Here is a 13928-nt window from a genome sequence, read left to right as displayed (position 1 = left end):
CACCATTATTTAATAATAAGATTGTCATTTTCAGATTCACTCTTCCACATTAAGATTCTTAAAATAAACACCTTATTCTATTGGAACAGATCTTTTGGAATTATAAATCTACTCTTGCAACAAGACTCCTGTTTATATAACACTCAGTAACACTGTTTTTGAATACAGGTATAGTTACTTATTTGTAATGGATGTTTTCTTTTTAAAAAAATTGAAAAGTAAAACATTTTAGAAAGTATGGTGGGGGAGAAATACAGATCTTATAAGGTTTTGGAAAACAATATAAGTACTATAAAAATACTCAATGAGAACAAAAGTTCACTATTTTCTTAGGAAATCTCAGTTATGATCCAACTCATGTAATCAACAATCCACAGTTCACACAAAACAATCTTTATCGATTAAAATTACAAATCAACACGAGGACTATATTCAAAATATGAGTACTATAACATTTCAAATGATACTTTTTCTAACCTACATTAAGGCAGATAGTCAACATAAATTACAAAAATTTTATATTACATTACTAATTCCTTTTCCAACTTTGGACACAAGGCAAAAACTGAAGGACTCAGTGACAGCTACCCAGGACTAGCTGGCACTATTTCCTCTAGCAGCAGGAAATAGAGATGTGGAGGCTTAACTGTAGAAGCCAGATAATAAAGTACATTTTTAAAAAGCCCCTGAGGAGTCCTACTGCTCAGCTAGGTTTGAAGGCAATTGCTCTAAACTGGCTTAAAATCTTGGATTCCAAATCTGAAAGATCGAATTAGAGCACTGAAAAATTATCCAGCAATAGGCAAATCTAGGAACTTTGTTTACTGGCTTCATGATTTTAAGTTTTCATGAGAGAAAAAACAACCCATCACACCATAAACCAGCTTGAGGTAGACTGGGATAGAAAATCCTTTCAAGAAAAAAGAATAAATCAATAAAAGGCATCCAGAACACCAAAAGGATAAAAATGCCAGAAATAAATCACAAAGCTAGAGAAATCTGGCAATCAGAGAACAAGTTCTATAACCTGTTTTTTTTGTCTGTTTTTAATGCAGTAAATGTCATTATTAACACAAAATGATATAAAATGGTATAACAATCAGACTTTACCATCATTTCCTGCTCAAAGCGCCGGAAAATTTGTTCTCGTTGTTGCTGTAGTTTGCTATTGAGCTGTTGTTGGGCTCTTTGCTCTTCTTTCTGAAGAAATCTTAATTCTCGAAGTTCCTGACGTCTGATAAAATTTAATGGTAATGATAGAGAAGACAGCAAAAATTACACTTCTGAAATACGTTTTTTTTTAAGCTTTAAAAATTTTCTTTCAAGTGGAACGGTAGTAAAAGAATAAAAAAAAAAATCAGCCAATAATTTACCCTTGTTTCTCTATTCTTCTGACTTTTCAGAGACTGAAAAGAAGTCACAAACCAGTTTTAATTACGTTGTTTCTCTACTCACCTAAGAAACCGCAATTCTTCAGTTTTGGAATCACTATCTGTAACTATCTTTGATGTTGTTACACTCACTTCTACACCATCAACAATAAATTTGCGTGTTTTCTTCAATGTTTTCTTTTGTCTTCTTGTTTCCTGAGTGAGATTTTATTTTAGTTAGGCTTTGTACAGGGAATACTGGAGGTAGAAAACATTTTCTTCTTCTTTTAACATTTCTTTCTTTTTTAAAACAAAATAACTGAACAGCCATGCAGACTACACATAGAAAGTATAAATATAAAGCAATAGACTCATCTGTGGAATCAGTTATAACACCTTAAACGTCATCTGACTTACACGTCTTTACAGATGAAATCAAATTTTTTCAAAGTATGCATTTTGATCGTGTTCATGTACAGCTTTTATGACACATTATAATTAGGCATAAGTGATAATGAGCAGTTCACATGGCTAATCAGTAGAACTTTACATGTTACCCTTTTTTCATCTTTTCAATTTGTAGTTTCTCAGATACCTCTGCTTTTTCACTGACAAAACAATTAAAAATGAATTTGTGGGGCTCATCTCTTAAAAAAAAAACTAAATTGACAAGTCTGAGGGTAGCTGGAAATCTGTTTTTTTTGAAAAAGCTCTCAGGTAATTTTTAAACACTGCCAGCACTGGGGATCAAAATCTACTTAATCAGTAACAATAATATCAACAGCCCCTCCCTCCATCTCAGGGCCAGAGATATATGTATGATTTTAGGGTTACTAGAAAGACAGTGCCTCTACTGCACCCAAAAGTACCAGATTTGGCTGCTAGCTATGACCTAAAATTCTTTATCAAGACTAAACTCTTCATTCCTCAACTGGTATCCAAAAACATCTAAATGCAAACAGAAATAACAGACATATAAGACTCCTACAAATACATTTTGGTAAACAAATTAAGTGTTCAGGGCAGATACTTACTGGGTGTTGATATGGAAGAAAGGGTTAGAAGGCAGAGGAAGCAAAAATGGAATGTGAAAATGCTAAACTCAAAATGCATCCAAATTTTAAACAGTTTCCTTTGGCACCTTCCAATCACCTTTCTGCATCCTCTCCTCTTACTGTTCTCTTCTCCAAGCTTCCAGGATCCTCATGCTCTTCTTCCAGAGTCCAGGACTATGGTACCCTACCCAGGATTCCTCCAAAATCTAAAGTTGGCACACTCCAAAAAATACACCTATCTACACCTTAACCTCCAAACTTCACATTTCTTCAGCTCCCACTAAAAGTTCAATAATTAATATCTTCTTCATTCTTATACAAGTTATTTGCATTTTTAAAAGAGGCTATTAAGTCAGTGAATGAATTTCAGAGTGGTGGTTATTTCAGTCAGTGAAAGAAAGTAAACTGAAAAAAGAAGAAAATCCTAGGAATACATGTAACAATTTGGGGCAGATAGGCAGACTAATCACTCATGCCCTAGAGGTCCATCTATGTCAGTTTTCCTAGGTTGTTCCTGCTTTTCTGTCTTCTCTTCTGCTACTATCAACCCGGAGGGTCTAGGAAGTATTTTCCAAGGGGAAGCCCATGGATCACCTGCATCAGAACTCTGTGGGATCTTTTTTTTTTTTTTACAAATACTGATTCTTGGGACCCACTCCAGACTTCTACATAGCCGCTAGTAACTCCTAAGCACACTAAAATTTGAGAATTACACTCAAAGCTCCACGTGTTCTGGGCTTTAGTGTTTGTTTTGTTTTCCCCACAATAGTTCTCATGGCAGTAGCAATGTCTGTGACTGTATGGGCCAATGGTAAATCAAGGACTGTTTACACCCTAAATGTGCTTAAAAAGAGATCATTCTTTCAATTTCTAATTCTCTCATATATTGTTGATTCTTGCTAATGTTGCATCTAGATACGTCCAATAAAGGAACCTAATCACACCAAGCAACCATATTACACTGTTTATCTGCATCAGGTCTGCAAAAATAGGTAGATCCTACCACAAAATTTAAAGATTACATCCACAATCTCCTTATTTCTTTTTAATTGCTTTCATAGGCTGTAAGAATTTATATGGTTAATACATTAATTTAATGCTGTTTTATTTTCAAGACATCAATTTCACATAAACTCTGAATTGAGAAAATGGCAAAGGAAATCCCAAACAATGACTCATGTACACTTACTTGTAAAGATATCGATCCACTGTCTTTAGTTTTACTTAGAAAGCTAGAGATGGATAAATTCAAGTCAATACTGCTAGTATCAGCAGCGGAACCAGTGCCTGAATCATTATCATTTTCCTTTGGATTCTCAGATTCTGGTGGCAGAATAGTTTCAGTTTTTGATAAAGAACCTATTGCTTCTTTATTTTCTCCACTGTCAGAGTTGATATTAATACTGGGTATTAGAACAGGCTGAGGTTCAGTGGGCTGTGAAACTGCAGTAACTTGAGGCTCTTTTTTAATTGACATTGGAATTTCTTTTTTCTCTTTATCTATCTGAGTAGTGACTTTAGAAGCATCCTGAACTTCACTTCCTAAAGCCTTTTGGTCAGTATCAGCCACCACACTTCTGACCTCCATTTCTTCAGTGCTACTTGACTCAGTGATTTCTTCAACTTCAGTTGTTCCTGGTTCCTCATTGATGTCCATTATGTTCTCTGAACTGTTTATTACTTGTTCCTTATTTTTACCTTCTTCTATTTCATTCATTTCAACTATTTCTTTAATAGGAACTTCCTTAGTACCACCAGCCTCAGGACCCACCATGGGCTTATTAATTAACTTCTGGCCTACTTCGACCACTTCTTTCCCATCATTACTCTGCGTATCCTCAGCGCTGTCTTCATCCGCTTTCTGAGCCACATCTGCTGCCTCATACGTTCCTGTCACATCACTTGTATTGCTGATCACATCTTTTTGAGTTTTGTCTTCTTCCCCCAGTTTCTCTTGGGTGTCTTCCTTTGTAAGCCCAACTTCACTATCAACTGCCTGAATATTTGCCTCTTTTTCTCCAGTCTCTTGAGAAACTAAATTTACTGTTTGCAAAATAGTATCTTTAATTTCTTCAGATTTTATAAGCTTATTTTCAAACATCTGTTGCTTTTCCTGATCCTTTTCTTCCTCAGACTTTAGATTATGTTCAATATTTGTTTCTAAGGTTATCATTATATTATTCTCTTTTCCTTCACTGACTGAATTAATGTCCACAGTTTCTTGGTCTTCTGTGTCAGGCAGATTTTCAAGCTTGGGCCTCTTCTCCTCTCTCTCATTCTCCTTGATTACTGCTGTTCTGTCATGGAGTTCAGTCATTGCTTCTAACTGAGCATCGGTAATATGTTCATTAATATCCTCCACAGCCTTTTCAGGTTCATCAGTGATAGGTTTTTCATTAAGAATTTTGCTGTTGAGTTTATCTTCAGAGTTACTACGTTCTGTTTTTTCTGAGACAGATTCCAAAATACAAGCATTTTGTGAAAGTTTATCTTCTTCAGAGCTGGCGATACTAAGGTCAGAAGACGCACGCTTACTTGCAGGTATTGGCTAAAAAAGATTTAATGTATTTTTAGTGTTAAAACATGACTTAGAGTGACCAAAACAATGTTTACAGACCTACAGTGATTTCGGATCTTTATTCAGTAAATGTTGCTGAATTTAAAGAATTAACAATTCTTCTCATAAGAAATATAACAAAAATGGGCTGGGTGCGGTGGCGCACACCTGTAATCCCAGCACTTTGGGAGACCGGGGAGGGCAGATCACTTGAGGTCAGGAGTTTGAGACTAGCAGGGCCAACATGGTGAAACCCCATCTCTACTAAAAATACAAAAATTAGTTGGGCATGGTGGCGCACGCCTGTAGTCCCAGCTACTCAGGAGGCTGAGGCACAAGAATCACTTGAAACCGGGAGGCAGAGGTTGCGGTGACCACTGCACTCCAACCTGGGTGACAGAGTGAGACTCCATCTCAAAAAAAAAGGAAATATAACAAAAATGTGCAGCGAGGAGCAACCTTGCTACTAATCTTCAGGTCTAAATTTAAAGGTTTTGCGTTGCCATCCATCAATCCTTAGATACAGGTACAACTACACGTCAAAACCCAACTCTATTCACTAAATGAAATTTCTTTCCTAAATACTGACCAGAGAATTTTCTGTTTCCTCCTCTTCATCTTCCTCTTTGCCATCTTCAACTTCTTCTGTTACTTCAGCCTTTGCCTCTGCAATCAATTCTCGGATGGGTTTGTTGGAATCAACAGTAACAAAGGGATGCTGTTGATCATTAAAAAGAGCATACTCAACAACTGGAATACTACTAAACTAAGTTTCAAACACACACAACACACATTCTTATGTGGTAAAAAATATGAACACGTGGGCAGGAAAATGACAGACAACTTCAGATAATGCTACATCTGAGAAAGAAAGAGGGGAGAGGGCTTGAGCAAAAGCAGGGACTGCCTACAACTGGATCTGTACATTTTTAAGAATCTGAAGCGAATTTGTCAAAAATGATAAGAATTGTTTTATCTGGGTAGTAGGTACATGTACTTTCTGTATGTTTGAAAACTTTATAATAAAAAATTTTAATTGAAATTTAAAGCAAGTGTCAGGTCACTACATTATTACTTTTTTTTTTTTTTTTGAGACGGAGTCTCACTCTATCACTCAGGCTAGAGTGCAGTGGCACAATTTCAGCTTTAACGCAATCTCCATCTCCCAGGTTCAAGCGATTCTCCTGCCTCAGCCTCCCGAGTAGCTAAGATTACAGGCATGTGCCACCATGCCCAGTTGATTTTTTGTATTTTTAGTAGAGACAGGGTTTCACTATATTGGCCAAGCTGGTCTGGAACTCCTGACCTCAGGTGATCCACCCGTCTCGGCCTCCCAAAGTGCTGGGATTACAGGCATGAGCCACTACACCTGGCCTCATTATTACTTCTTAAAAAGTAACCATCTCTATAAACCCTATCAAAGCCTCAAAATTATAAAAAGCTTTAGAATTCTGTTAGAAGTATCTACAAACACCTGTATTTTTGACATGGTTCTGAAATTCTTGAGAATGAGAAGCCATTTTATTCGTCTTTGTATTCTCAATATTTAACAGAGTCTGTCACAGACTAAGGGCTTCAAGTGTGGGGGTAACAAAATAATAATAGAAAGTGTGTTCCAGGGGTATACTTGCTGCACACAACAAAGCAATTTTTTCCTGCTTTATTCCCCCAGATAAATAGGTCAACCTAAAACACTATGATGGAGTTACATAATAACCTAACAGTAATTGCCTCAAGATTTGTCATTTTATTTGCCCACCTATAAAATTGACAATTTTTTATTTAATATATTACAAGTAGTCCTTCTATAAAGCAAAATTAAATTTACCCAATCACTTTAACAACATTTTTTTAAAGTCAACAATATTTACTATTTACCCTCACTGTAAGACATTTTTTAATTAATTAGTTCACGGCCCCTGTCCCCAAGGAGCTTGCTTTCTAGTAATTGGAGAGACATAATGGAAGTAACTACCAAAATGAAAAGAACATAATTAAACTGAATCAAAAAAGCACAGGAGGAATAACGTTTAAGCTAAATGCGTGATGGTAACAGCAGCATTTATTTTGTAAAACAAATGTTAACTACTGCCATTTTGACTCTCCACAGGAAAACTTAAGTGGAAAGAAAGCACACTGAACATGAAATTACATTCTTAGAGAGATGTTAAAATAATTGTATTATTTGCTGGTGTCATACTCTCTTACCTGCAGCAGCTGAGATGTAGTCCACCTGGCATCCACATTCTTTTCTAAGCATTTCTTTAGAAAGTCCTTAAAATTTGAAGACCTTTAAAATAAATTTTAACGACAACATTCTATTTTACTTTCTTGTTAATCAAATCAAACAAAACTCTTTGATAAGTTATGCTTAAGTTTCATTATGTATGTAATATTATTAATTCAACATTTAAAAAACTAGTTAATGAGACTATTAAGATTTTATAAACCTTATTCATCTGTAAATACATGTTAGACATATATGTAAGTAGGTACATAATCACTGAGACAGCCATATACTCACAAGTATGCCAAAAAGCACAAAATTTCTAATAAATTTCACAAATATAGATCAATGTATATGCCTCACTTCCTCACAGTACAGAAAATACCTTTCTCATGCAAAACTCATATCATTCATATTTTCAGATATATGGGAAAAGTGAGCTCGAAGAGTTTTAATGGTCTTTAAGAGAAATATACCAAAAATCACTTTTCTAATTCATACAGTCTTCGAACCATGTACCCAATTTTAAATACTCTTGGAAAATTGTGAGAATATAACATCAAGTTTTGCTTCCTAGTATCATTTGTTTCTTATTAAGCTTTTTAAAGAATATTTTTACCATCTTGATGGCTGTGCTAATGTAGGTGGCTCAGATTTTGCTATTTTTAGCAGCACTCGCATTGGATTTAATTCATGATGAGGTGGTTCTATCTCAGCCATTTCTATTAAAGTGATACCCAGGGACCAAACATCAGCTTTGTAGTCATAGGGTCTGTCCTTAGATGTTTCACACATGACTACTTCAGGAGCCATCCTATGAAGACAGGTAATTAAAAGTCAACACGTTTAAGAACAGTGATTGCAAAACACATGGTATAATCAATTATGTGGACAAAATTCATGAGTAATTATAACTGCTGACATGACTAATACTATAAATTCATAAAACTGAATACATACCAATATGGTGTACCAATAAAGGAATCTCTTCTTTGAATTGTCCTCGTGTTTTTAGCTGATACTCCAAAATCCGCTTGAAATAATCACACAAAAGCATTAATGAGAACTTTTAAGCATTGTTCATTGTATTCAATGGAGAGAAAAAGCATTTTAAACCTTTAATAAGGCTAATCTTATTGTAAAAAGTAAGTTAAACAGAAAGAAAAAGATGTCTCTCCCATCTTAATCTTGACCATCTCTTTCTACCATCTCCCAAAAAAACCTGCTAAAGATCCCATTATCAATACATTTAATACCACCATATCTTCAGATGACAAATCCTTCAAAATTGAAAATAAAAAATGGTAACTCTAAAAGCAGACCAGTCTATCCACTTCAAAATAAATGCCAACTAGTGCTATGTGGCACAATTAAATTAAGAGTCATTAACATTTCTTCTATAGTGTGAAAAATAGAAATTATACTAAAGCAACCTTTATGACAGTATATGTCTTGCTAAATTCCTCATAAAATTATATTGCCAAGAAAAAATTGGGAACCTTATGTTTTCTGATTTAAATTATACAGAACAGTAACATTATAGCCTTTTCAGTTGTTAATCCCACCTTTTCAGCTTGGAGTTCACACAACATTAACAGCAACATAAAATTGCTATTGCTGCATAATTCACCTCATGCTATAAATGCACAAATTTTTAAGTTTCACATTTGATGCGACAATTCTCAAAGTTGAATAAGTACCAAAAATTCAGTATTTGATGCTCATGCCTAGCACAGAGTATATACTCAATAAATGGTAGCTACTATTAGCCATATTCACAATTCTAACCTTTGTTGTTTTTGTTGTAGAACTCTTAAAGGTCATGCAATTCTGCCTGAATTACTTTTATCTATTATATGGTTCTTGGGGATAAGAATGTTCTATATATCTGTGTTGCAGAAATGGAAGGTTCTCTGGAAGTATTTGTAAATTAAACAGAAATTACAAATATTTTAATTGTCAACTATTATTTTACAATTTGTAAACCTTCAGTATATTGATAAGGTACACATTATTTTACACAAGTATGTCCCTATATTCAAATAAAATTTCAATATATTTACAAAAAAATATGCCCCCAAAATTGATCAAAACTATAACATCCTATTTCAAAATAAGCTAGGACACTTTTAAAAATGATGGAAAACATAAAAGAGCCATGTAAGTCAGAATTAGAAAAATTCTGAAAGGCGACAGAACTCCAGAAAAAATTTAAAATAAAAAAAAAAACCACTTTAGAAACAAAGGCTAAACTAGGGAAAGCAAAAGCAAATAATACAACAAATTCATACCCATTACCACTTCACACCCAGTAGGATGAGTGTAGCATAGAAAAAAAAAAGTGTTGACAAGCATGTGGAGAAACTGGAAGCCTTGTACATTTCCGTTAGAAATGTATGGTGCAGTTGCTATGGAGAACAGTATGGTGGTCCCTCAAAAAAATTAAACACAGAACTACCATATGATTCAGCAATTCCACTTCTGGGTGCATACTCAAAAGAATTAAAAGCAAGGAGTAGGACAGACATTTGTACACCAACATTCATAGCAGTATTATTCACAATAGCCAAAAAGTGAAAGCAACCCAAGGGCCCACTGATGGATGAATGGATAAACAAAATGTGTTATATACATACAATGGCATATTATTCAATCTTAAAAGGGGAAGACGTGAAATATGCTACAACATGGATGAACCTTGAGAATGTTATGGTAAGTAAAATACGCCAGTCACAAAAGGACAAATGATGTATGATTCCACATACATATATACCTACAGTGGTCAAAATCATACAAACTGAAAGCAGAATGGTGGTTGCCAGAAGCTGGGAGGAGTGGAAAATGGGGACTAAGTGTTTAATGGGTATAGACTTTAACTGCCGCAAGATGAAAAGAGGTATGGGGATAGGTGATGGTAATGGTTGTATAATAATGGGAATGTACTTAATACCACAGAAATGTACACTTAAAAATGATCAAAAAGGTAAATTTTATGTTGTATATATTTTCCTACAATAAAAAAGAAAGAAAGCTAAAAAAGGACTTGAGAGAAAGTTACAAACATGGACAACAGGCAAAGACCCAACAAACAAATACTAAAAGTCTCTAAAGAAGCAAGTCAATGCAAGGGAACGAACAAATGCTCAGATCTATAACTCCAGAAAACTTTCCTGTCGGGGGCGGGGAAGAAAGCACTTGAATATTGTAAGAGCATAATACTTATTAGAAGGCCGGGCACGGTGGCTCATGCCAATCCCAGCACTTTGGGAGGCTGAGGCGGGTGGATCACGAGGTCAGGAGATCAAGACCATCTTGGCTAACACAGTGAAACCCCATCTCTACCAAAAATACAAAAAATTAGCCAGGCGTGGTGGCGGGCACCTGTAGTCCCAGCTACTCGGGAGGCTGAGGCAGGAGAATGCCGTGAACCTGGGAGGCAGAGCTTGCAGTGAGCCGAGATAGCGCCACTGCAGTCTGGCCTGGGTGAAAGAGCAAGACTCCGTCTCAAAAAAAAAAAAAAAAGAAAAGAAAAAAAATATTTATTAGAAAAGACTGGTCAAACTACTGGTCTTAAAAAAAAAAAAACTTCTAGCATCTAAACAAAAAGAGCACACGACTTACAATGAAGAAATTCAGATTATCAGACTTTTCAACAGCAACACCTCATGACTGAAGAAAACAGAGTAACATATTTCAGATGCTGAAGGAAAGAAATTTGTGCCAAGGATTTGTTATCCAGCAAAACTAACCTTCAACTATAAGGGTACAACTGTTATCACTATGTAAGAATTCAGAGAGCCCTTTCAGAGGAATCTACCAAAAGCTGAGCTTCAGATAACCAACATCATCAACATAAGGAGTGGTGGTGAGCATTAAATATAGAAATGAGGGTTAAAATGAATTATGAGGTATCCTAAACCTATCAATGTCCTTGAGAACCAGAACTCTCAATATAGAAGAAAGGAGATGCACATGTATTACAGAGGTTAGATTTTAAAAACCTTTATCCTGAATTTGAATAGGAAATATATATGAACTCATGAGGGGTCTAGCTCTGTCCTTTGAAAAGTCCTATAACAATGGCCAATATAGAAAACTGTAAGCATCTCTTACACCAGACTGTGGTCTTGAAATACTATATTCTACTAAAAGAAACCAGGGCTTCTTGAAGAAATGGCTAATTACACTGGGTGCAGTGGCTCACACCTGTAATTCCAGCACTTTGGGAGGCTGAGGTGGGCGGATCACTTCAGGCCAGGAGTTCCAGACCAGCCTGGTCAACATGGTGAAACCCCATCTCTACTAAAACACAAAAATTAGCTGGGCATGGTGGTTCATGCCTGTAATCCTAGCTACTCAGGAGGCTGAGGCACAAGAATCCCTTGAATCCAGGAGGTGGGGGTTGCAGTGAGCTGAGATCAGCCACTGCACTCCAACCTGGGCAACAGAGCAAGACTTTGTCTTAAAAAAAGAAAAAGAAAAGAAAGAAAAGAAAAAAGAAATGGTTAATTACAGGTCTGACACAGGAAATACACAGATGAGCCTGAAACATCTCAGAACTGTCAAGTAAGCTATCAAAGATTACTAGTCCTGTCAAGAAGACCAACAAGCGGACACGAAGAAGACCCCACTGACTAAAGATGGAACAATGTGAGCTTCAATAAGAATAAAAACTGCAATGGATTTGAAACCAACCAAATAAAATTAAATCCATGAACTAACAATATTTTTTAAAACACTGGTCATCAATTGAGGATAAGAGACAGCCAAGTCATTATCTTCATTACTAATTTTATAATGAATGAAAATAATGAAATAATTGGTGTTTATATCAAAATCATTATCGAAAATAATGAAAACAAAATAATGGAATTCGTTTTGCAACCCCAAAAGACAGAGGTGTAGGCATTAAGCCTCAATAGATGCAATATCAAAAAAGGGCACAAAGCAGACACGGTGTGCCTCCCAATGAAAGAATGCAAAACCACCTGTAAGTCTTGCCAAAGGATCAGGCTTGAGACTGATCAAGCCTTTGGATTCATCTGCCAAACTGAAGGAAATACAGAGAGGAACTTCAATCATCAGGAGTATGCAATAGCAAAATGCAGTCTGAGGGAAACACAACAGGCCAAACAGCCCAGGTTCCATGGATCAGTGTTTCATTACTAGCCCCTCTAAGGAGTCATTTTAAACATTTTTTTCACGTCACCCCTCCTCCCACAAAATTTTAATGCCACAGATACAGTGTTATATTCACGTACGGGGGCCTCTGGAAGGTCACAAACCATTGTAATGCATAAGGTTTTTTTTGGCCCTAAAGAACTAATTTTTGCCCCCATGTGGGTGATATTGCCCTCATCCCCCCATTATACATGCCATAATATAAAGAAAAGAAAGGAATGGGGGAAGGCCTATAAGTTAAGAGACTTTAAAAACCCAAGTTTTATATGGGCAAGTTTAAACCCTAACATCTAGAGATGAATATTGGGTGACTAAGCCACAAAGAAACACAAGGAAGGAAATAATATAAAAGTCAGGATAAAGTGTGGAGAAGAGAAGGGCAGTGGCTGAGATGGGCACACGGAAGAGCTTCTGGGGTGCCTGCCAAAGTTCTACTTTTTGATCTAGGTAGTGATTACAAAGCTATGTCTACAAAGTACTAAAGTTAAGCTACACAATTTCTGGTGTGGTTTTCTATATCTGTATTTATCTCACAATCAAAAGGTTAAAATTCACTTTGGGAGGCCCAAGGCAGGAGAATCACTTGCACCCAGGAATTCAAGACCAGTCTGGTCAACAGAGCAAGACCTCATCTCTACAAAAAATTTTTAAAAATTAGCCAGGCGTGGTGGTGCACGCCTGCAGTTCCAGCTACTAGGGAGGATAAGGTGGAAGGATCCCTGGAGCCCAGGGGTTCAAGGCTGCAGTAAACTATGATCACATCACTGCACTCCAGCCTAAGCAACAGAGCAAGACTCCGTTAAAAAAAAAAATTTTAAAGAGTAAAATTTAGTACACCATCTGTTTAAATGTCTTGACAAAGTAAAGTGAAATGACTATAGTCACTGGTATCAACTTGACTTCTGAATATATTTTGTCCTTTGAATAGCCTTCCAAAATATACAAATTTGGACATCTCTAGACTTTTTAAATAATTCCTATCTTGGGTAAAGAGTGCTATAACTTCTATAAAACCTACATCTAATTCTTCTTATGAAGGTAACATTTCTCCCTTCAGTATAAACAGTAAAATTAAAAATTCTAGTCCTTATGTTTAGGTATTCTCTTCAGAACTAAGATTACTTCGTTAGTTTACTCAACGTACCATATCAGTAAAATAGAATATAAAACTAAACATGGGGAAAAACTCACTAGACATGAGCTTTGGAAATAAAGAAAAAACTGAGTTAGCAGTTTTACATACTATATTATATTCTAAACATAAAACATTTACAAGTATTAAGTCTACATACAAAAATTTAAGGGTACAAACTTGAAACTGGTCTTTAAAAAGCTTGCCTTTTTGAAAATAAAAATTCATTCTTTCTTATCTTCTTTTTAAAGCATTCAAGTAGGTGCTGATATTTAGAAATTATAGAAAAATGAGTATTTATCCAAAAAAGTGTTTTTTAAAAACTAGCATGGAGTTAGTTCTCCATGTTTCACATATTTAAGTAGTAATAAAACCACATTAAGTCACATACATAAAGATGGAAATT

General features: G+C 35.6%; 1 protein-coding gene across 2 annotated transcripts in view; it reads right to left on the bottom strand.

Annotated features, from left to right (window-relative positions):
* The window catches only part of SLK (STE20 like kinase), a 64937-nt gene that overhangs the window by 20410 nt on the left and 30599 nt on the right, over window positions 1-13928 (bottom strand). For both annotated transcript variants that reach the window (XM_024253841.3, XM_002821127.5), the window contains exons 5-11: window positions 8170-8242; window positions 7829-8023; window positions 7191-7272; window positions 5572-5700; window positions 3615-4973; window positions 1456-1586; window positions 1111-1234 (exon numbers count right to left, since the gene is read on the bottom strand). In XM_024253841.3, the coding sequence (XP_024109609.1) occupies window positions 1111-1234; window positions 1456-1586; window positions 3615-4973; window positions 5572-5700; window positions 7191-7272; window positions 7829-8023; window positions 8170-8242 (2093 nt within the window). The remainder of the gene's footprint in view (window positions 1-1110; window positions 1235-1455; window positions 1587-3614; window positions 4974-5571; window positions 5701-7190; window positions 7273-7828; window positions 8024-8169; window positions 8243-13928) is intronic.

The sequence above is a fragment of the Pongo abelii genome, chromosome 8, assembly GCF_028885655.2.
Source record: "Pongo abelii isolate AG06213 chromosome 8, NHGRI_mPonAbe1-v2.0_pri, whole genome shotgun sequence".
Lineage (NCBI taxonomy): Eukaryota > Metazoa > Chordata > Mammalia > Primates > Hominidae > Pongo > Pongo abelii.
Note: the sequence above shows the minus strand (reverse complement) of the source record. Positions and strands in the feature narration are given on the sequence as shown.